Source organism: Sturnira hondurensis, unplaced genomic scaffold (genome assembly GCF_014824575.4).
Source record: "Sturnira hondurensis isolate 20B ecotype Veracruz unplaced genomic scaffold, ASM1482457v3 Scaffold0022319, whole genome shotgun sequence".
Classification (NCBI taxonomy): Eukaryota; Metazoa; Chordata; class Mammalia; order Chiroptera; family Phyllostomidae; genus Sturnira; species Sturnira hondurensis.
In genome coordinates this window covers 6,545,785-6,570,609 of record NW_028094950.1, presented here as the reverse complement: position 1 = coordinate 6,570,609, position 24,825 = coordinate 6,545,785, and the positions used below count along the sequence as shown (strand labels likewise).

At 45.3% G+C, this 24,825-nt stretch overlaps 1 protein-coding gene across 2 annotated transcripts; it reads left to right on the top strand.

Annotated features, from left to right (window-relative positions):
* Positions 1–6,768: 6,768 nt before the first annotated feature.
* LRATD1 (LRAT domain containing 1) lies at positions 6,769–11,903 on the top strand. 2 transcript variants are annotated; one of them, XM_037035432.1, is made up of 2 exons: positions 6,769–7,014; positions 8,021–11,903. In XM_037035432.1, the coding sequence occupies exon 2, from the start codon at positions 8,057–8,059 to the stop codon at positions 8,936–8,938; it is 882 nt and encodes a 293-aa protein (XP_036891327.1). In that variant the 5' UTR covers positions 6,769–7,014; positions 8,021–8,056; the 3' UTR covers positions 8,939–11,903. The 2 variants fall into 2 exon arrangements, with proteins under 2 accessions (XP_036891327.1, XP_036891326.1); XM_037035431.1 differs by having other exon boundaries at positions 7,010–7,080.
* The last annotated feature ends 12,922 nt before the right edge of the window (positions 11,904–24,825 follow it).

Sequence of the window (24,825 nt, the reverse complement as noted above, 5' to 3'; positions counted from 1 at the left end):
AAAGAGAACCTGGAAATGGAATTCAAAGAAGCCCAATATGGAAGGGACAAGTTGAGAAGATGAGCCCATAAAGCATGGTAAGAGGAACATCCAGGGAAACTGAAGGGAAACCAGGAGAGTATAGTACTGTGGAAGGGGAGAAGGGAACTTATCTCAACATGGAGCAAGCCGTCAGCTGTGCCACGTGCTTTTCTGAGAAGCCAAGTATGGTAAGAACCGAAAAGCATCCATCAGGTTCACTACCAATGGGTTGCTGGTGCCTGCGGTACGAGCTGTGCAGCGGAGTGATGGGTGCAGAAGACAGGGTGCCGTGTGCATGGGCACAGTGCATTTGACTGCATTTAGCTGTGCGATACTTCCCAGACAGTGTGGTTTTTTACAAATAATGGAAGGTTCCTGGCAACCCTTGGTTGGGCAAGTCTATTGACCCCATTTTTCCAGCAGGCTTAGATGATAGTTAGCAATTTTTGGCAATCGAATATTTTTTAATTAACGTGTGTATATTGTTTCTTTAGACATGGCGCTATTGCACACTTAATACAACAAAGTATAGTATAAACAAACCTTTATGAGCAGTGAGAAGCCAAAAGTGACTCGCTTTGTTCAGGTGGTCTGGAACTGACCCCTCTGTATCCCCGAGGTGTGCCTCTGTGACTGTTTTCTCAAGATAAGAGTATTATCTCCAAAGAGATGTTTAATCAAGATCTGAGAAGCTTAAATGTGCTTGTGCACAGCTGGACAAGAGCAAGTAGAATGGGTAGGGTTATACACAAGGGTGAGGAAAAGGGAAAATCAAGAGGACACGAGGAGATGGCATTGGGAGCCCAGGGAGTGGACTGGTCCTTGGCAGAAATGAAGTCAGAAAAAGACCTGCAAGAGGAGGGGAATTCAGAAGCGAAACTAAGAGCAAAGAAGCTACAGCGTGTAGTGCTAAACACTGGATTTTCATTATCAATCAATCAACAAATGAGGAATTCACCATCCAGGGCAGAGAGCTTCCTGTTCACTCAGGTTTTTGTTCTAATTATTATTAGCACAGCAGACTGGGGCACAGGAGTTTAAACAAGAGAAGGGAGAGAGAAACCCCCAGCCTGGTCGCATACCTAAAATGTGACTTTTAAAAACCCTTGACCTTGCGCACCTTTGAATGCAAACAGATAGGATCACCAGCTTACATGAGCAAGTCTAGAAGAAGGCTCATTAGAGAGGGACCACATGACTCCCAGTGTTTATGAAGGGCCTCCCTACTCTTCCTGGACCGCCACCGTACCCAAGAAGATGAGCAGAGTTTCTTGCACTTCAGTAGTGCTTGATCAACCATCACCATGCTGCATCTAGAATGCTTGGGGAGACTGTCCAACATGCAGGATCCTAGAACCCAGCCCAAGGTTACGGTTCACTAAATCTGGGATAGAGCCTGGGATCTGCATTTCTAGCGGGGTTCCTGGTAATGCTAGAGGACTACCTGGAAGCCCGATACTGTGTATCACACAGCAAACTTCCTCATATGTCACCTAATGTAGCCTCACGCTCGGTGCTGGAGCACCAAATCGGTGAAAGATGAAACAAGGACAGGTATTGATAGCTCAGTAAACAAGACAGCGTCCCCACATGCAGTGAGCCAGACTAAACACATCTAATGAGTGCACACCATACAACAAACCCTCTTCTCCTTAAGGAACCTTACAGATTGGAACTAGATTGAAGGCTTTCCTCAAACAATTCTTAGTCTATTAAGAAAAGGAAGGATCAACCAGTGATGCCCATTCAGCTGGTAAGTAGAACATCTGACACATCTTATGACCAATACCATATTATACCATATATGTTTTATATATATATAGTACTTGGGGACCATAAAGGATGGTCTCAATTAGAATGGGTGAGGGGACAGACATGTGGAAGGGGTTACACATTTTGAGTCAAAGTTGATGAGGAAGGCAGGGGAAGACATTCAAACAGAAGGAAGAGCCAGCGGCATGTGTGATCATGACCCTGGACTGCCCAGAGCTCTACTGTCCCTGTCATGTGGAAGTGGACCCACGCAAAAGGTGGCCACTCTCCTGAAATCTAAATGGAACACAGCAGGACAATTAATACTGGGCTGAGACACCTTTATATAATCCACATCCAAGAAAACGCCTTCAACCAAGTCCTGAAGGTTTTGCCAGAACAGCCACAGGTCTGTTAGGCAGGGTAGGTATACGACTAAGGCAGGGAGGAGGAGGGAGACATGCAGCACTCTGTGATTCAGCAGTCCTGAGCCCAGTCTAATAAGCTGGCCAGGCGTTCCGACTTTCACCAGCAAGATAGTGGAGGAGGAAGGGAGTCTTTGAGACTCTGTGGGAAAGGAAGTCTCTGTAGCAATTTCATTAACTGAGACAGAAGAGCCTTTACTGGCTGAGAAAGAAAGCCTTTGTAGCTGTACATTATTCCCAAGGTCTAGAAAGAGGAGGAGGAGGGGGAACCTAGAAGCTGACTAAAGTATGTCACTCCTGGAGAACCAAGGGTCAGTGCACTCAGATTAGCCGAGTGCCCAACTGTAGCCAGGTGCTCAAGGGTATAGAACAAACTTACTAACAACTCTATTTTCCTCTATACTTGGGGCATTCAGACTAGCCGGGTGCCTGCTTGCAGCTTTGTTTCATAAATAAACCTGCGATCTCATTTTCACTAAATGTGTTGTCTCGCACTTGAATTTGTCTCTCGCGAGCAAGACAAGAACCAAGGCAGAAAGTCTCCTGACTCCAGTCTCCTGGTAGCAGGTCTTTAATGGCAAAATGATAAGAAGCCAATAAAGATACTTTAATAAGAACATCCAGTTGTAGGAAAGAACTCAGAAAATGTGGATCTGTGGATGCCAAACTAGGAAGAGGGCAATTAAGAAATAGAATGTTCGGGGCAAGCAGAGAGATTAAGGGGCAGCAGGGTGACAGGACTCTTCGGTCTTCGCTGCCAGGACTTGTCCCTGGCATTTCTGTGATCTAGGAAAAGTAGAGGACCGGTAAGACATTTGAAGAGTAGGGCAAGTTAGTCATAGGGAGGCTAATGGAAAATTACAGGGAAAACTAGGCAGGAGACATGGGAAGTTCCCGGTATGGATATGCATTGTTGTTTCTTTAATTTCTGGCGATGCAAATAGGCCGAGACAACACAGGGGCTGCATCTGTGGAAAGTCAGCGTCAACAGTGAGAACAAACACTAAAGGGGAAAGGGAACGAGATGGCGTATCGTCTGTTCCGGGTTAGCTCTAAAACAAAGGATGGGCTGACTACTATAACAAGGAGCCACCGAATGTTTGGGTGGCTTCATCCAATTGGATTGATTTCTTCCTCACATCACAGTCCAACGAAGCCTGCTTGGAAGGAAGAAATTTATGTTCCTGCACAGTTATTCGGGACCCACTGTCTCCTGCCATCCTGTGGCTCCTCATCTGGAATTCTACCACGGATCCCTGCCTATAGCCAGGTGGGAAAAGGGGGTGCAGGGAAAGTCATCACATAGAGTGTCCCCTAAAAATCCTGTCAAGAGTTTCAGAGGCCCAGCCTTGCAGCAGCTGACCAACCTTCCACACACATTTCATTGGCCAGGCTCAGTCCCCTCTTGCTTACCAACTGCGTGTCCGCGGGGTCACGCGATTTAGCTATCTGCCAGAGGGAAGGAAATGGGCTTGGTGAAGCCATCGCTTGGTCTCTGCCTCAAGATGGGTACAAAGTGTCCTTTGTCAGGGGTCAGGGTGAGAATACTGACCGCTGAAGGCAGTCAAGGATAGGAAAAGGGACAGTTCGGCAAAGGCTAAACATTAAAGCAGGGCATGCAGTTAAAGGCAGCAAAACATTCTGGCAAGAAATGATGTAAAGCAGTACTGAAAGAGAATGGATATTCATTCTGAACCCTACCCCCAGGGACAGTTTTAAAGGATGGTTGAGTGAGGAACTTATTGAAATTTGGGAGAAAGCCTTTCTTATGGGGCTAAGGAAATAACCAAGGGGAAAAGAAGGAAGATGACACACCAGCTGGCACCAGTAGAAAGCATAACATACATATAATTGACTCCCAATTACTCCTCTGCTAAGCCTCTTCTGCACATGTTCCTCACACCAGGGAACTGCTGATTTTAAAACAATTCAAAATACTGTGGGACACAGAATGTGATCAGCCCCAGGCACTCACATCCAAAAATCTACACGGAGTTTGAGACCTTGAATTAGTCTTGGGATAGACAGGGATCTCACCACCTTAAAACAGAAGCAGTCCCACACTCCAGCCCGGGACAGCCTTGGACACCCCATATACGGCAAAGGAGAAACAGGACTGCACAGCTGTCATGACAAGTAGAACACAGGACCCTCTCTCCTCCCCCCTTTTCCACCAAGACTAATAACAGGTCACACTGATTGAAAGCTCACTGTGTTCCAGGTACTGTTTGCATGCATGAACTTACAACAACTCAATGAGATCATAGTGTTTTATCCATATCTTACAGACGAAGAAACTGACCTCCAGAAAGGTTAAATAATTTCCCAGGGTTACCCGGATTAAAAATGTGGAAATAGAATTAGAACTAGCTGGCTTCCAGAGTTTGCTTTTGATGAATATATCCTGCTTTCAGCAATGCTGTGTCTCTTCAGTTCAAAAGCAGGCAGGATGGGGTGAGAAATAACAGACAAACACAATGAGTAGCAAACAATACTTAAGTGATGAAAATAGAAGTTAGGTTTTGCTAATATCACCACCCTTCCAGTTGACTGGCCTATGTCTTACTTTCTAATCTGTAATTGCCAAAAGCCGACAAAGAGTACGTGCGTTTTCCTTAGTTTACTTTTAGCTCCTGTTTCTGGGGCTCAGTCAAGGTGTTTTCTACCTTGTATTTCAAAGGAAGGGAGGGGCAGTCCTCAGGGCATTTATTCCCCCCTGTGAGTGCTCAAGCTGTAAGTCTTTTATTCTGGTGGGTAGGGGAAGGAATGGAAAGGAGATTCCTGAAGTTGCAAGTTGACGTTTTAAACTCTGGGCACTGTGATTCGAAGTCCAGAAAATATTTTAGGGTAATTATCCTTTAGAATGTTGAGGAACAGCCTGTTTATTCTATGGCCTGGAGCAACAGGGCAGGATAGGACAGGCAGGACAGAACGCAACATTCCAAGCAAGCACACTGTGAATGTGCATCAGATGTGGTCTCGAGACGGACAGAGGGTTTTTTAAGGGCTGTTCCAGAGTGAAGTGCAGGGCGGCTTTCAATGAGCTCCTCTCAGACCCCAGCAACCAGCTCTCCCGATCCTCCCTCCCCAAGATTCCCCAAGTCCTGGGGGTAACTGGAGCAGTCATTCACTCCTTAATCTTTGAAACCATTTCTTCAATGCTCTTGACTTCAGAGCCAACTTTTGTTTATTATTTACAGCAAGCATTAAAAAAAATCATCACAACTGGTGGTCAGTGCCAAGAATGGGCAACTTGGATTCTCCAAAGTGAATCCCCCCAGAGGCATGAAGACTAAGTCATCTCCTCAACTCTGAGCAGAGCTCCCAGCCCCTTGTTTGTGGTCAACCTATGTTGACTGTTTCCATGTTTACTTCTGCCAGTGCAACCAGTTGTCCCCTCGGGCACTGTAAAGAGGCCCAGAATGCAAAGCTGTGCAGCACACAAGCCAATCCTCAATGCATTCACTTTGCAAAGAGGAATAAAGTCAACCCAGGTTTGTAACAGAACAGGGTAAGAGACCTAAGAGTGAGTATCAGCTGCCAAAGGGCCACAGAGAGGAGGCCCCCTGCTCTCTGGGCAACGAGTGGCCTTCGCAGCAAAGCTGCTGAGCCATCTGGAAAGGACAGATGTCTACGAACTCTTGAAAGCTGAACGTTGTAAGCTTTATAAAACCGCAAATCTAGAATTTCATGTGTGTGAAAGTTACCTTTCTGTTTCCAGTATCCAGAGCACATTCATGCATGAACTTTGCATCCAGAAATGCAATTATTAATTACCACTGGACACACTTCTCCAGCCAAAGAAAACGAAACTCCTTTATTTGACAAAGATAGTGCTGGGGCTGAGAGAACACTGACGTCCTGCTAGCTGCATGCACCCCTTTCGCAGACAGAAAATTGGAGGCTAAAATCATTGGCTCAGTCAGGCAATGGGCTGATCAGGGCTCAGACTTTCAAACCCAGCACCAGTGTCCGAGCAGAAATGAGCGTAACATACTAGAAACAATTTCAAAGGTGAACGTGCGTGGTAGGAAAAGGTGTAGGGAACCAGGGCCAGCCCAGGGGCCCTCGGGAGCCCAGGCTCGGGGTGGCCCAGCAGGAGCTCCCAGGTACCTGCCTCCGACAATGTTGCTCCCAGCCCCTGGCTGCCCGCAGTGCCTGGGGTGCACTAGGTCCAGGGGCTGGGAGCACCCTTCTTCAACCCCAGACTCAGCTTTATTGCAGGAGCCCATACTCGCTGAACACAGACCACAGGCCAACCGTGCTCTTAGTTACAGTCCGCCTGGAGGAGCTCGGGGGTACGGGTGCCAGAGAGCAGCGGCACAGTGCAGAAGCCTCTCACGGGGTACCCAACGCACTCACACCGCGCTCTCGGGGCACCGAGGTGCGTGTCAGTGCGCCTGTGTGCGCGGGGACTGAGACGGGAGGGGCGAGCGTACGCTGGAAACCCCGCCCCTACTCACCTCCCCTCCCAGAGAGATTGACGGGGCTTGGCCACCTGCCCCAACCAATGAACGCGTCCCAGGGCGGGCCCTGGAACCAGCGACTCCAGCTACTTAGAGTCGTTGTCTCAGCCGTTGGAAATCAGAATCCAGCCGGGACTGTGCAGGTGGATCAGGCTCCCCAGCCAGCCTGGACGCAGACGCGCCGGCACCTCACCTCACCGAGCGCCGCGCCGCACCATTCTGCGCGGGCAGAGCGGAGCCGCAGCCCCACTCGGCGCCCAGGACCCACTTTCCACCACTGCCTCCGCAGCACCCATGGGGACCAGCAGACTTTAAAGGAGTTTGGGGTTTCGGGAGCAGGGAAATCACTGGTACGGAAAGGCGGCTTTCTTTGCCTTGGAGGCGTTTTTTCTTCGACTGTTTGGACCTTGTGCCTGGTAGGAGGGAGAGGGTTTGGGGGTTGAAAGTGGACCCTCCTACACAGTCCACCCGCACACCCTCTCCCGCACACATGCAGCGCACCGGCTTCCCCTGTCCTTCCCTTGCCTCTTTGTTAGGTTATTTTAGACAGAGCAGCCTCGCCCTGGCGCAGCCCGATTGACCCTCCTGGGGAGAAGGCAAGAGAAGTAAGGGGCAGAGCGCACCTGCCTGTGTGGCCAGGTGTGCCCGGGTGCGTGGGTGTAGGTGCATCGGCGTGTGCGCAAGAATAGGGCTGGAATTCTGCATGAATGTGGGGGCCTGAGTGTGTCATTGCGAAGGCTTGCCATTGTGTGTATATGTGACAGTATCACACCAGTGTACCAGCCTGTGTCTAGACTCCAAGTGTGCAAAAGGTTGCTGGCATCAAGTGAGTGTCTGGGAATGTGTCCCATTGTCATTGTGCAAGGCACTCTGAGGGCAGGAATGCGACCTCGTGTAAAACTGAGAGGTGGGCTGGAGAGGGTGGGGACAGAAATGGGAGCGAAGCTTGCTCGGAGCTATAGGGCCTCGGGCTCCTCTCCTCCCTTCCCAGGGACTCCTCCTCCCTTTTCTAAGAGTCGTCTCCCACGCAGCCACAACCCGTGCTGTCCTCCCCGCCCCCCACCTTGGGGCCCCGCACGCCCTCCAGCCCGCCTGCCTTTTCTCTTGTGGGAGTTGGAGCGGGTCCCTGGAAGGGGTCCGTGGCGAGGCTGTGTGGTGGCGTCCGCTCTCGCTTGTCGGACGGACAGGTGGCTTCTTGTCTTGTCCTGCCCCAGGGGAGGCACGGGAAAGTCAGCCGGCGAGGTGACTCCAGTGAGGTCTCGTGGGCGAGCGGGTAGGCAGGTCCCGGGAGCACTACATGTCCTGGGGAGGGGCAGCCTGACTGTGATGTGTCTCTGTCTCCCTCTCATTCCGCAGATCCCAGCTCCTGGCCCTTGCCTCGCCGCGTCATTGATGGGCAACCAACTGGACCGCATCACCCACCTCAACTACAGCGAGCTGCCCACAGGGGACCCGTCTGGGATCGAGAAGGACGAGCTGCGGGTCGGGGTCGCCTACTTCTTCTCGGATGAGGAGGAGGACCTGGACGAACGCGGCCAGCCCGACAAGTTTGGTGTGAAGGCCTCCCCGGACTGCACGCCCTGCCCAGAGAGCCCCAGCCGCCACCACCACCACCACCTGCTGCACCAGCTGGTCCTTAACGAAATTCAGTTCTCCGCCTTTCGGGGCCAGGAATGCATTTTTTCCAAAGTCAGCGGCGGCCCTCAGGGCGCCGACCTGAGCGTCTACGCGGTCACCTCTCTGCCCGCACTCTGCGAGCCCGGCGACCTGCTGGAGCTGCTGTGGCTGCAGCCGGAGCCAGAGCCGCCGGCGCCCGCCCCGCACTGGGCCGTCTACGTGGGCGGCGGGCAGATCATCCACCTGCACCAAGGCGAGATCCGTCAGGACAGCCTGTACGAGGCGGGCGCGGCCAACGTGGGCCGCGTGGTGAATAGCTGGTACCGCTACCGCCCGCTGGTGGCCGAGCTGGTGGTGCAGAACGCCTGCGGCCACCTGGGCCTCAAGAGCGAGGAGATCTGCTGGACGAACTCGGAGAGCTTCGCCGCCTGGTGCCGCTTTGGCAAGCGGGAGTTCAAGGCGGGAGGGGAGGTGCCGGCTGGGACGCAGCCTCCGCAGCAGCAGTACTATCTCAAGGTGCACCTGGGTGACAACAAGGTGCACACGGCCAGGTTTCACAGCTTGGAAGACCTCATCCGGGAGAAGCGCCGCATTGACGCCAGCGGTCGCCTGAGAGTGCTCCAGGAGCTCGCTGACCTGGTGGACGACAAGGAGTAGCCTGGGGGTGCCGCCTGCCCCTCCTGTCTCCCCGCGTGCCCCACTCCTTTCCCAGCACCAGGGTCCCCCGGCTGACAATTCACTACCCCAGTCCCCTCGCCAGCGTCTGCCGCGGCAGGGGGGCCAGTGCCGAGCTGCACCCCAGCATCCCTCCAGCAAGTGGCAGGAAGTCTCAGGAACTGGCCTTGGGACTGGGACTGAGATGGGTAGCTGTTTGCACCTGGCTGAGACACCCAGGAGGGACGGTAATCCTGTTGGGAAACCCAGCGTGCGCCTTCCCTTTGAGTTGTTGGAGGGAAAGGGGGAGGGGCTGGAGGGAGCAGGGGCTCGACTCTCCACGAGTCGCTGCCCGAGACTATCACCCCACACTAGAAAGGCACCATCACCGCCCCGAACGCGCACACAATGACGGGTCTGAGGTGAGAATGGGTATTTCCAGGGCACAGTTCAGCTCCTGTACGGATGCGTCCCCAGACTGCAGGATTTCCAAGAAATCGAGCCTGTCCCTTACGCACTCGTGACTCATCCCACAAGGGAGCACCTTGGCACTCCGGGTTATCCCAAGGCTGCCCACGAGGGTTCCAGCTCTCCAGCCCCAGGTCTCTCGAGGTGGAATCCCAGGCTCCGTCGAATCCCACTAAGCTAGATAGTGTTTGCTTCCCCTTCTTTCCAGCGAGGGAAGAACGCCACCCTCTACCTACGAGGCACAGGGGAAGTCTTCCCCTCCGGGAGGAAAAGGGCACAGCTAATTTGGTGAGGAGCCCGGGCCCTGCCCCTGCCCCGGCCTCAGGGAAGGTTGCCCTGGTCTCTGGAAATTTGAATTTGTGGAGAAGGGCACTTGTTGTTCTTTACCCTAATTGCTCCCTCCTTGGGCTGCATTGCAAAAATAATCACATTTCTAAAAGGGTTGGAGGAGAGGGAGGGGAAGCTATGGCAACACTCCAGAAACCAGCACTAGCATAACGCCACAGCCAGTATATTTAGCTTGGCTTTTCCTAACATAGAAACCTTTGAAGGTGGGGAAGTGAAAATAAAGTTTTAAAAATGGGGGGACAGTTCCCCAACTATGTCAACAAGGCCTATCATGTTGATGTTTTTATTGACCAGTTTAGCAACATACTAATAAAATTTCAAATTGAAATTTTTATTTTCATGGCTTTAATCCATGATAGTTTAAATACTGGGGGCCATTCAGGGTGGACTTAGCTACCAGCTTAGCTAACATTGCCTTTTTGCTCTATTTTTATTTTCTCAAATATCTTTGAGAATTCCATTTGTGAATACTGTAGTTAATTCGTCTGGCTTTGAACGGCAGCCCTAGTCACGGTGGAGTTGTTAATGGATGTGTGTATTGTACTGAATTGCTGTCGGTAAAGGGGTTTACTGCTTTGGTGGAAGTTGCTAGCAGGTTCCATGGTGTTTCTTTTTCTCAGTGTTGTAAACCATTACCATTCCACATTTCCATTTTTTTTCATTTTCTTCCTCTCCCCTTGAGCTTCTTACAAAATGAAGCTGGACTCGGTGGCTTCCTCCGCTTCTTTGTGGCCAGTCCCACAATTCATTCCTGAACACCAGAAAGAACTCAGAAGATCAGAACAAGCGTGTATATTTCAGAAAATTAAGGGTGTTTGATACCCCTCGCTTGGGCCGGGATTTATCAGCTTCTCTCCCTGGGCTGCAGCCCCAGTGTGACCGTTAATTCAGTGCATGTCAGACATCGAAAGCATCGACACCCCTTTCCAGGGAATTTGTCAAATGATGGTGTTTAGCTAATCATTGCAAGCAATTGCCGATTGACAGCTGTGATTTAGTTGGACAGCAAATATTATGGCCAAAGCCAGTCTCTTGGCATTTCAAAACTAACGCAATAAAAACTAGTCGAGGTTAGCTGAGACTGGAAATGCCTTTTTCATGGCGAATGACTCATTCCTGTTTTGTGTTTTGGTTTTCATCCTGGATTCATTCCCTGACCTTGAATCAAAAGGTCAGATCAATGGAATATGAAGTAGAGTATTTTTCTTAAGCCTATTGAGTGATTTATTTTTTAAAAAAAATGTTTAAATGCATAATGCTTTTCTTTCAGCACACAAAATGGCCAAACTTTTGTAATAACTAACTCCCTTTTGCATGTAGGGAGAACTGAAAGTCATAGATTTCCCTCACTCACTTCTCTTTCAAATCACAGGTGGCAGATCACCAGCCGTGATCCCTAACTGTGTCTGCACACTCCACATTCTTTAAACTGTGCTCTCCTACTGTATCTTGGCTCTCTGCTGTATTAAACACCATCCTAAGCAATTGTTCCAACAGGACTCCTTCTTGACATTTTGCCTTCCACCTGTCACTCAGAGGATGGGACTTCAGCAAAGAAATGAGTCTGTCTCTATCACGCCTAGCACAATGATTTATTTCCTCTGATGGCACATAATCTGATTTGTCTCTTATGAACAGGGTCACGATAACAGGAATGGCTTACCAGCCTTCCACTTGCCCGAACTAGACTGGCAATAAAAATGAGTTTGGCAGCCAAAGGAGCATTCATTACTATATCGTTCTATTAAGAATGTGGTTGATGACGATAACTTCTACAAATTCACAACAGTAAATATTGCCCACAAAGGGAACTGAAAGATGTTGTAAGGTTGCCCATATTGCTGTTGAAATAATCATGGGTCATCTGTCAGTCAATGTTAACAGGAGCCAGTGGCAGACTAATTCCAATCATTATCAGAATACTATCTAGTAACTTTGTCCTGAGAAGTGTGTCTATTGTAGGGTGTTATTCACCATGGGAGTGGAACCAAGAAGGTTCCACTTGTGTGCTCAGGAGCACACTTGATTTTCCCAAGGAGGGACTAGGGCGCCTCTGCATTTCACGAGGGTCGCAGACATTAAGCCTAAAGCCTCCTCACTGAATGGAAGTCAGGAGATTAGTTTTGGTTGGAGTTGTCCTAAAAAAAAAAAAGAGGTTTCTGGTAACTTTGATGATGCACTGAGTGTGGGTGAGCTGCCGGCTGGTGCTGCCCCCTCTCCGGGAGAGATGAAAATGATCCTCACACCTCCATCTTCTCTCTCCACTTTCAAAGCATGATTGGGAAAAGCAAACGACTAAAAATATACAAATATTTTGCTCCAAGGAGTGCTTGGCTATGTATTTTGTTATTAAAAATGGTGGGGGGAAGGAGGGTGAGTAGGGAAACTTCGAGTAAATCAGCCCTGAAATGCTGTTGTTCCCAAAGTGTATATCTTTGTTTCAAAAAGAAATCTGATAGAAGTAACATGTAATGCATCTATTTTACAAAAAATTAAAATATATCAATAAGCCAAATATATATAAGTATATATATGCATTTAAAGTTCCTCAATATCTAAAAACTCAAAGACCTGTCTAGACTGTGTTATTAAAAGCAAGAATAACGTATATTCACTTAGGGTTGGCAAACCCTTGTGCCAGATCAGAACATCGAACGCAGAAGCATCTGTAAGTTCAATGATGTTGGTGATTTTACTAGATTCTAAAAATTTTTCTGTTTATTGTCCTCTTGTATCATGTTTTTAAGAGGAACACTTTTGTCTGAATAATGATTTTCTTCCAGAAAAGCATGCTATTGGTGTTTACAAAATAATGAATTACCTGAATAATTAGTATACCCTAACAGTCTTTAAACATTACCTTATCGATTTTGCTCAGTGTGTGCCTTCAACACAGCCAAAGGTCCAGTCTCAGCCATCTTTAGATGGAGTAGGGGCAAATGTCACTGCAGCTAACACAAATGGCACCAACATCACAGAGCAGGAGAATTTCTTTTCATCCACATGCATATTGTCAAAGCTTTCTGCTTTCTCTTTTTTAAACAAAGGAAGAGGATCCGGTTAGGTTTGCCTTTCCTAAGTGGTTCGCCACGTGCACGGGGGCTGAAAGGACAGGCTTTCAGGTTTCTGGAAGCACTAAGAACTGTGTTTAGAGAATGACTGTCTAAAACCCAGCTCAGTTTGGGGTGATAATTACTAACGACTGGCAGTATGTGTACATCTATCTATCTGTACACATAAACATTTACATACATCTACATGTGTACAATTTCTACCTGTAAAACTGTGATCTCATTCAGAAATATATTGATACCTATAGATATATAGATATATACATGCCTACATACAGAGTGTTTTAAAACTAAATAGAAAATACCTTGAGGTGCCCCAAAATAGGAGGAAAGATTTTAGGGGTCCAATAGCTGAGGAGGAAGTGGGGCAGCAAAGCAGCTGTGCCTGAAACTCAACATAAAAAAAAAAGAAGAAAATGTGGGACACACAGGTAGTCTTAGTCTCAGATTAAACAAATAGGTTCCTTGTTTCTCTAAAAAGACACAAGATTCCAACAAAAGCCATAGATTAGGAAGTAATTGAAAAATAAGATGCAAGGCAAAGTACAGAGGTAAGGAGATGATAGAATGAGCGAATAAGCTTTACCGCTGGGAAACAGCTCTTCAACCTGTTTTCCCTTCTACCCAAAGACAGCAAAGCCCTTATTGCCCCAATAGTTAATAATTTATAAAGTCTCCTTGATATCATAGCTCACACCTTGAGTGTTTACCTCATTGGCGCTTGCACTATAAGACATGTAAGTATTCGAAAATGTTGGAGAAGAGGGAAAATAGTCTTGCCTATTGTTGCTTAGGGTTTTGTGAAGGTTTGTTTTCCAGTAGAACCCAGGTGAAGAGTTCGCCAGGCTGTGGGCTTTAATCCATGTCTGGCACATAGTAGGTGCTCACTAAGGATAAAACTGTGGGATCTCTCTATTACACATGGTTCCCAGTGATACTTGATCACCAGAAAAACCAGAAATCCCACAACCTGGCTTATCTGTAAAGGGGACCCTAAATTTTTCTAACTGCAGTTGTCAGAATTTTCCCACCTCAGGGGGCTTCTGCACATATGACTTATGAGGCTTAAGACTAATTTTAGTTAAAGGGTTTTGTGAATACTCTGCTGGCTTCTAGGAAAAACAACAGCAACAACAAAAAACACTATCAAAGAATCCAAAGAGAAAGTGTCCTCTTGTTATTTGGTGGAAAAGGGGAGAGAAAACTAACAACTCTGGGTAGAACTTCTCATGACTTCATTTCTCATTTACCTCAAGGAGAGATGTTCTTGCATGAAACCACAAAACGATTCATTCGAAAGGAAGATTACTGAAGCTCTTGCTAAAAATTTTCATCAGTTATGCAGGGGAAAAGCTACTAGAATATGAGGGTAACTCCGGGAAAATTAGATTTGATGGAATTTGGTCAGGTGTTTTTCTAAATAAAAATTATTCACTTATATATTAAAATATCCAAAATAATTGCTATTCCCATTGGTTGTGATAATCCAATCCTTTTTTTGTGTGTGAACATGACCTCCGAACTTAATTGTGTCCAATAAGGAGGGACTTATAAAATATTAGGTGTGTGTAGAGCCAATGTCCTAAATTTCAAGCACAAAATAAATGTTGAACATGTGAGCTGCATTCAGTGTTAAAAAGAATTAAAAAAAAGAAAAGATCACATAAAGCCACTGTACTTCCTAAGGAAATGCTTGCCCTCAATCTGTGGCACAGACATGAACGTGCTACTCATGCTGGGAAACTTGAGGGCTTCTTTATTTTATGTATACTGGTGTTTGCTTGAACAAATATGTTATTATTCTAAATTCGGTTATTTTCCCCTCCAGCAGTCCTGCAGTATGCCAGCTCTTTGCTCAGTGCCAAGCCTGTTGTTTTCGGATTCCAGACTCTCCCGAGGAACGAGCAGACAGGGAGAAGCCACACTGACAATGATTTTATAAAACATCTCCCAGCTCCCAATAGCACGAGCTTTAGTCTCCTCTGGTCCTGCCTTCTGTTGCCCAGACGCAGTGTCTTCTAAGGGTCTGAGCCAGAGACAGGCAAGACCCAAGGGTAGGGTTGCCTGATTTAGCAAACAAACATACAGTACAGGTCATGCAATCGCATTTGAATTTCAGATAGACAAGGAATAATCGTTTTCATGTATCCCACATAATACTTGATTCATAGATCACTTATACTAAAGTGATCTGTGTCTCTGAAATTCAAACGAAACTGCATGTCCAGTGTATTATCTGCAACCCTACTCAGGGAGGACCTTACTGTTTCTAAGAAGCCAGAGACCTGTGATTTTGTAGAGTTGACAAATTAAGGACACACTTCCTACCTACAATGTAAAAGTCTTATCAGAACCCTCATGTGTCTTCCAAGGCCAAAGCCAGATTCAGGCCCAAGGATGAGCCTATGGCTCAGGAGGAGCCTCAGAAGGAAGATTTCACAGGCTCCCTGGTCATTGAGAGAGTTGGTTAACTGCGTGTGTTGGAGGGGATGGGTGAGTGTTTCATGTGGCTCTATTCTTAAGCTCTTTTGATTATATTTTATAGGCCATGCCACTCTTTATCCAGAGTTATGGTGAATACTTTCCCAAATATAATCAGAAAGACTGAATGCCACTGTTCCTAGTGCCTCCTGTTACTTGTCCCAGTCTGAGTCCTCACTACACACCTGGCTATTCCACAATTTCCTCACGCATCTCCGTCCCGCTGGTTGTTCTATCCAGACACATGCAGCCATACTGATCTTTCTAAAACCACACCTAACCCTCACGAGATAAAGGCCAAGCTCCTTACAGGGGCAGTCAGGGTGCCCCATGGCCTCACCCCTGTCTATGACCAGCTGCATTTCTCTCAACCCTCGGCTGGTACTCAGACTACACAGAGAATTTTGTAGACTGTGTAGTTTTCATGCATGCTTCCATGACTTTCTTCATGGTCCCTTTTATCTAACTGCCATTCTTGATTCCTGAGTGTAAAACCCTCATTATCCACCCTTCATGGCCTTGCTCCGTGTTACCCCTAGCGTGGTCTTAGTAATTCTCTTCTGTATATTCACACTGAATTTGTTTACACCTCCCCCAGACTCTCCCATCTATACTAGAAATATTTACATCTGTCTCTCCCTAAAGAGAGTTGTTAGAAAAAGCCTTAGGACCTAACTCATATTTGCAGCTGCAAAGTTCAGCACTTGCAGTAGGTGCTCGATTAGAGTCTATTGTATAATGGAAGAAGATGGAGGGAAGGGAGAGGAGTTGAATCCTCTGTAGGTATGAGGCGTGCTGCCCATGAGCTCTCTCTGAGCCAAATCGGGCTAGAAATAGGCTAACCGTGTTTATCAACGTACCCCTGATTCTCCCTAAGACCCACAGAGAAGAAAATGAGTTCCTATTCAGAACATAAGGCAGAATTGGGAAGATTCTTTATGCATTCTATCACACAAGAAATGATAGCCATATATAGTGTTAAAGTTTTTCTGCCCTGGCTCTAGCAGTAGAAGCATTTCTTCATTAAAGAACATGAGATGTTCCATTACAATGGGAATACAGATTTCTCTCCTCTTGATAATTTAACTTCCACCCAGGTGAAATAGCTTTGACAGAGAGCTGAGAATTTAGAAGGCAGCTGGAGGGTGGACTTGCCAGAAGTGAAGGTGAGACATTTTCCACATGGGCCACTCTAACACCAGAGACATTCGGTCACTGCAGAGTCTGCTGAAAACCCAAGTCCTGTTCACCTTTTAGAAGGTGAAATCTCCCCCACTGTCTCTACTAAGCAAATACCCCTATGACACATGGAGGAGGAAGGAAAGAACTGCCTCGCCTGTCACTCTGGTGGGGGGTGCTGCAGAAGGAATCCTATCTCCTTTGCCTGGTGACATTTGGACCTGCAGGCTGGTTGAATAGCCAGAATAATTTGAAATGCAATTGAGCACTAAAAATGTATCTAGATTAATGTCATAATATATATATATATATATATATATATATATATATATATTTATATTTAATATCTTCCCTGAAATGTCTAAGAAGACTACCCCATGCTTTCCCAGGAAGAAATGATACCCCTAGTACCTCTGGACATTTAATAGAATTGAACCTGGTTTTGGTCATGGTTATGGTTGTCTGAACTTAAGAAAAGTCCATTGAATTGGAGATTTTAAACCATAATGTCCTGTTGAGAAAAAATGTATCAAAACTCAAGAATAGAGTGTTTTTTTAGAATAAAATATTATAACTAATTTGGGATGTGTAATCCAGGTAAATATGGGCTATGGGAAAATATTGCTTTTAACCAGAGAGCAATTTCCAAAGGAGGCACCAGATTTTCAGTACGCAGCCTCGCCATTCTGATTTCAGGAACCAGCGCCCCTTGTGTACATGTGTGTGCCTTACTGGTGTGCAACTTTGGGAGACAGGCTGTACACACGGAAACGTGGGGGAGGTAGTCACTGGGTCCTCTACAGATTGACATCTGTGTCTGACAGCCCAGCTCACTTTGCCTGCATTACTTCCTTGAAGCCTTTAGGAGCTTCCCATAGGTTGCCAGATACAATCTAGACTACACGGCATCACTCAAGTTTTGTCCCTTCCAGCCCCTGTGTCCCAACCTCTGAAGCTTCATCCCCTGACCCGTCACAGGACATTCTCACCGTGTGATCTGTACGGGGCCACTGATCTCTCTCCGAAAGCCGTGTCATTGCCTGTCTTTGCTCAAGCTGTTTCATTGGAACATCCTCTGTCCCTCCTTGGCCTATGTCAAAAGCCTCCTCATCCTTTAGGACCCAGTCTATTTATCAGCTGTTCCGTGGAACATCTCCCGTGATGCCATCTACTTCAACAATATCAACAGGCCTGACCGATCCTTTCCCACAGAGTTTCCACAGGTCTTTAACCAAACACTTCACATTCACTCTCCTCATTTAATATTTTAATTTTCAGCCCCTGAACCATGCCTAAAACAAAGTTAATGGGAATCAGATTGCCTTCTGAAATAGGTTTTAGCCTTGAGGCAGGGACCTGCATTTTCAACTTTGGTTCCATAGTAGCTGGTGTCTGGTCATATCAGTCGCTCCACTGATGCTTACTTAGTTCAGTTCCATTAATTTCAAAGCAACTATCCTTCTACAAAAACAAGTGCTATTTTTAAATTAATGTTCTAATGACAGATCAACTCCTTAAACATTTGTTTGGTCCCTATTAAAAGCCCACCCTTTGTTTTAGATTCCATAGGTACAACACATGGCCTAGACTTTAAGAACCTGATATGACAAAGAAGACAGGTGTACTAGGCCACAGTTTACTACAGACTGAGACACGAGTCATTACCAAAGTATAATTTTCAAAAATACTGTAAAGATCAAAGGAAGTAGCACTTAGAAATGATACCCCCTTCAAGAAACGAAAGTCATTGACTGGCATAAAAGAACTGAATGATGTTTTTAAGACAAATACACAATTTTGTTGAAAAATAGACAAATTTTCATGTTATTTAAATGTAAGAGCTTACCTTCTGTCATTTACATACAGAATTTTTTAGAGTGAATTTTGTTCTATACATTCAATAGAAGCAATATTTAAATATACTGTAGCAAAACCTTTTTGCCATGGAACTATCAAGACTGGCAGGTCATTAGCATTTAGTTTACCAATTAATTCACCACCCAGTGTAGGCAAGATCTTTGACTGATAGATGCACTGATTGCCTACAATTCTGCTCACGGGGCTAAGGGAAGTTGTCTAGTAGGCTGCTGTGCAGATCAGGGGCTTCTCGGAGTAGGGCTGAGCCCAAAGCAGGGGTGGTCTTAGGTTATTAGAGAGAAGGTGCTGTCACTCAAGGAAAGAGGCCAAGGCCACAGACAGACCACCAGGGACACAGGTCCTTTCTGAAGGGCAGGATGAGATATAAAGAAGCACAACCGAAAGTCAGAATCCATGAGGACAGGGGTCAGATATTGTGGGCAAACTGTTTCCAGATTAAGATCACCTTGCCAAGGTAGAATTAGTAGTTGAGGTGGAAGTATTGCAAAGAGAAAATGGACAACTTATATCTGGTACTGGTTCACTGCCCATATAAATATTTCAGTTTTAAAGCATATTGTGCTTGATTTCAAATGGCCTTTGGAAAAAAACAGGAAGTCTATTAACCTTGACAATATTCCTTCAATACAAATTATAGAATTTCTTTGAAGAACAACAAATCTAAGCCTCTTGTCTAAGGAAAACTTGAATTTGCCCGGACATTTGTAATGGCCTCTGGCGTGATGTAGCAGCTTTCTAAAAGCTGCTAATAATTTCACTAAATACCTCCATGAAATGTAGCATATAATGCAGGCAAAACTGTTCTTTTTTATGTAAAATTCCCATTTGCTTTAAAAAAGAAGAAATCCCAGATTACATTCAAAGACTGAGAAATAGTTTAACTATTCAGGTATACACATGTCAGTTAGTGGATTGCAATTTCTAAGTGTTGAATCTCATTTTAATGAATTCCAAAGAAAAACAACGGACTTTATGCATTTATTTTAATAAGACTGTGAAAACAGTCCATTTACAGTATAAAATCCCCTTGTCTTTTAAAAACGCTACATGGAATATTTTAATAAATTTAATTTGTCTGCCTGTCAAATCTGTCAAATTGACAAGAACTCTCAAGGAGTATTGCTGATGCTGTAGTTCTATTCCAATAAGATTACACTTGGCATTTAATATGGGCCGCTTGGAGGAAGACTCTATCCATCAGAGTAATTTTAAGTAACGCATACTGATAATATACTAAGTCTCCAACCTTATAGGGCTAGGGTGATTTTGTTTCCTTTGTAAACTCTTTTATTACCTACAGCAGTGTCCTGAATATTAGATTTGTCTATAATGATGAACTAATCTAAGGGACAAATAAGTCCACACCATCTGAAGAATAACTGCTGGCCTTTGCTCAGACATGGGTGGCTTATGGAGCCCTTGTCCTCCTCACATTTAACCTGTATCTGTCAGGTCCGACAGTCTCACGTACAAATGGGGACACCGAGGCTTGGCAAGTGCAAACGCCCAGCTCAGTATTACATGTCTTGCATTTGGTAGAACCAACATTTAATTCGGGTGTTCTCATTCTAGGCCATTGTTATTTTTTTCTCATAAGATTTTCCTAGAGTAAGCAAATGTCTCTTTCCACCCTTTCCTCGTGGGGAAAATCCGCTTAATGTTTCCAGCCGACATGTGAGAGTATTTCTATCGAAAATCTGGTAGCAGTTGATAAACAGAGATGAGCTCTTAAGTTTTCCAAATAATGTTCCTAACAAAAGTACATACCAGGGTGCTCAAAAACACACAAACCCATTCAAATTCTGCCCCAGCCATGTAACACATGCACTAAAAACCTACATTTAATATTCTGTCTCTGGAAATGGAAGTCTCAAAAGCGTATCTACAAGTCAAAACAGAACCCAAGTTCAATGTTGACATTCTTCTGTTTTTCATTCTGAACTTTAGACACAGATGCACTTGTTGGATGATATTCAAGAAATCTGTGCCTATGACCAGGGGCCCAAGGCAGTGCTCACAGGGTTTTTTTTATTGATTCAGTTGATTCAGATGAATCTACGTTAGGGCATTAAGTGACTTTTCTTTTGCCCTCAAGATTACAGATTTCCTAATTCTTGAATGGGCTTGCTTTGTCTCCACTTAAATGGTAAATCTTTGAAGAGAATGGATCCTGTCTTACTCACTTATCCTGTATGGAGTCATTGTTCAAAGACTTTTTGATAAAAATCGAAGTAGTACTGAAATTTCATCCAAACGGAGGTGCTCTAAGGAAGATGAAAATGGGTGTTTTTTAAGGAAACATAGGATGTACTCTATTAAAGGAAGGACATATTATGCTGCTTATACAGATTGGGCGAAATGTCCTTTAAAAATAAGGGAAACAAAAATAAATAATTTATACATACTATTTGCTTCTAATTACTTACAAAAAACCCTAAAATCCTGGATTAAAAGTATATGCATGAGTTCAATTAATTTGTTTCTCTAGCAGCAGCCTGCTACAATCATACAAAATACTGTGCGTTGAGTGGCCGGCCAGCTCTAACAGCAGGTGAGGACAGGTAGCAGACCTGCCTAGATCTGGCTGTGGGACACAGTCCTGTTAAGTTGGCCAAGAGAGCACTACCATGAGATGTTGCAGCGAATCAATGTTTACCCAAGGCTAGTCTCANGTATATGCATGAGTTCAATTAATTTGTTTCTCTAGCAGCAGCCTGCTACAATCATACAAAATACTGTGCGTTGAGTGGCCGGCCAGCTCTAACAGCAGGTGAGGACAGGTAGCAGACCTGCCTAGATCTGGCTGTGGGACACAGTCCTGTTAAGTTGGCCAAGAGAGCACTACCATGAGATGTTGCAGCGAATCAATGTTTACCCAAGGCCAGTGTCATGAAAAAGTATCTTACCACTCAAGCCATGGAATCACCATTTCTGAATGAGATGAGTTGTTCCTCACAAACCATGAACTCGGTAGAGATTGAAATAGACCTACGTAAGCCAATTTCAATGGGCAAATCGTCTAGGACAAAGATGGCATCACGAAAAGGACATTGAATTTTGAAAACCGTGTGGCTACAAATCTGACTCCTCGCTTTCTGGCTGTGTGATTTCGGGCAAATTATTGTCCTGGGCCCTTGTCCCCTTATCTCTGAAAAGGAGTCCACGAACTCTATCTAACTCACGGGGTTAAGATGAAGTTAAGTTTTACAATGGCTGTAAACCTATCCACCCACAGTGCTTTGTACATAAAAGGCAAAGTCAAATCAGAAGAGTCTAAGTCAAGGCATTCAGTGAATTTTCTTTTACCATCAAGATTACATATTTCTTAATTCTTGAAAGGGTTTGCTTTGTCTCCACTGAAATGGCAAGTCTTTGGAGAGAATGGATCTTGTCTTACTCATTTTTTTATCTTCCATCACAGAATTTCAAGTATGGAACAGTTGTTGAAGAAACTTTTTGATAAAAATCAAAAAGCTACTGAAATTTCATCCAAATAGAGGTACTCTAAAGACAATAAAATGGCTGCTTTTAGAATGAAAATAGGAGCTACTTTATTAAAGGAAGGACAAATACCTCCTCCTAATGTTCTATTCAGTGATTTCACCTAAGCTGAATTGGAGCCCCATAAAGAGTGCCCGTGGGTGTGTTTCTATGGTCAGAGAATTCTCCAGCCATTATTCTCCCACCCTCCCCTGAGAAACACTCACTCGTTTGTGGATCCCCTGCTTCAAAGGGCCCGAGGTTTGCACCTACCATCTTTCCCCTTTGCACTGAGAACTCTATGGCCTGGTTTACCTCAGGTGCCTACTGGAGAGACATCTGACACAAACAGTTATCGTAGCGGGTTTATTTTTGTCTGTGTGTTTATTCAGACTTTTCAAAGCAAGAGGAAACTTTTGTACAAATGTATTCCTCAGTCTGGCCCTCAGAGACTCAGTCTCTCCTGAGGAGTCCCGGCCCTGTTCAGACGCACAGCAGTTCTCAACTTCTCGGTTTTCGGTCTCCCGAAAATCATCGGGGAGCCCGAAGAGCTTTCGTTTAGCTTAGTTACACCTGTCCATGTTTGCTGTGATGGGACTAAGTTGACACTGACATTTCAAATATGATTTCTCCAAAATACCAACAGTAAACCCATGACATGGTCCACAAATGATACTTTTTGTGAAAATAACTAGGTTTTCCTAAAGGAGAAGGGAAGATGGCATCGCTCCGCCTTTGGGCACATTTCTTTAATGTCTCTCTAAGGAACAGAAAGCTGGATCCTCATGTCTGTTTTGTATTCACTGTCTCTATCCCACGTCATGAAACCTTTACAAACCTCTGCAAAACTCACGAAAGAATTGCAGTGGAAAAGATAAAATCTTAGCACAATGCGCGTAATTTTGACTTTGTGCTGCCCTGAAATGACCTCAGTGAACCCATAAACTCAGGGACCCACTTTGTGGAACCGCTGCAATCGGACCTCACCCCATCTTCTGAGTAGTGTTCACACCAAGAAAATCATCGGCCAAACCATCAGATTGCCGGGGAAATACCCAAGTAACTGGCGTGAGTAATACAATCAAAAGCATCTTTATCCCATATGCCCTCATGAAGGCTGGTTTCTCCCCAGTCACTGGACAAAGTCAGGCAGGTCCCTGAACTTTTCTCCTCTCTCCCAGGTAACAGACAGTCCTAACTGTCACTCAAAGCTGCCAAACAGTGTCCCAGTCGGTGCTTGGAGACCCAGAGAAATGAAAGAGCCAATTTCCAGCTTTTACCAAATTTACCAAGCATTCCTCTAATCGATAAATCCTGAAAGTGGGCCCGTCTCTTGTCCCCTCCCAGATGTCCTGGGAGGGGATCCTGATAGCCAGGGACATGAAACTCTCCAACGGTTCCTTGAAGCCCTTCTTGCTAGGCTGGAGGGAAGACAGGCTGGCTCCACCCAGCTCTGTGAGGAGGCGGGAGAGGGGAGTGCACTTATAGTGCCCTTGAGTCCCCTCAAAATTCCTCTTCTGGTGTTCCCTCTGTGTGGGTGTAAGAGTTGTCTAAACTAGTTCTCTACCATCTCCAGATTTTTCTAGTTCTTGCTGTAGTGGTCCACCTCTTTCTACCTGAGTGACTTGGTCAAAGCACCGAGTTTAGCCGCCCGTACTCACTTGAAAGACGCCGGCCCCACGAGCGGCTCCTCAGGCCCAGGAGCCAAGGTTCCCCCATAATTTGTTCTGTTTCCTTGCACTCGGGAGAGGCACTGACAGCTCATAATTGGTCATATTTCTGTGGAAATTTGCATTTAAACTGGGAGCAATGCTTGCTTTTCTTGCTATAATTTGTCTTACATGTTTGAAAGTAGCAACTATTCATTAAATTAAATTTGAAAAATGCAGGAAGAAAGATAAAAATTGTCTCATCCTACCACCCATATAAAACCACTATTCATTTACATGCATATTCCTCTAATGATATTTCAGTGCCTGTCTCCACTTCAGCTGTATTCATATACACATGAAATTTTATATCATATATTTTACTTATTAATATGCTATAATATCACCAATGTCAATACAGACTCCATTTAAACATCAATTTAATAGTTGCAAGGTATTATATTAAATGACTATACCATGGTTTACTTAATAATTATGTTTCTTGTTATATTTTTGCTTTGTTTATACTGTCTAGTATTGAAAACTATGCTGCAATAAATATCTTTGGGTAGACATTTTTTCTATGCTTTGTAAGTTTCTTAGAATATATTTCTGAATTCAGAGCTGCTGGGTAAGTGGACATGAAGATTTTGGGATACAGACATGATACAGATAGATGACATGGATATGGATATAGATATAGATATGTATAGGTACCCACGCACACAATTCACACAGTTTCACAAAGGAGCTACTAAGGAAGGATGCTCAGCTGTGGAAGGCGCGTTTATCACGCACCCGTGTTCATGGTACCTCCTCATGGTTGATCCATGCCACCTCCCACTCCGAACTGACTGATTTCCTTTCAACTTCCAGTCTTCATCCTTTTACCATTCCCCTCACCATAGGAGACCAGTCTGATATGATTGATAAATACTTCTTTATTTGTACCTGCTCACGTAAGTATGCACTTTTATTTTGTGTGCACATATGTTAAATGCACATAAATGGTATTGTGCTGTGGACCTCATATTGTTTTTCAGTTTTTCCACCCAGCACTAAGGCTTTAAGATTTTGCGTCTTGTTCTGTACAGATGCAGTCTATGCCTTCTGAGTGTTTCGTGGTATTTTATTCTGTCCATCCATCATATTATACTTCTTGATTCTCTAACGAGTGGACTCCCCTAGACTGCCTCCAGTTCTGCACACGACTGTGCTGTGAGGAACTTTCCTGGTCATGCCCTTCATAAAGTCGTGTGAGAAGTATACCCAGAAGAGAGAATGCTGGATCCCAGGCCAGACATACAAGGTCTGTCTAGAAAAGGTCCAGCCATTA

Bases quoted from the DNA above. Each gene is read 5' to 3' on its own strand.
- LRATD1 (XM_037035432.1), top strand. From the start codon at position 8,057: ATGGGCAACCAACTGGACCGCATCACCCACCTCAACTACAGCGAGCTG.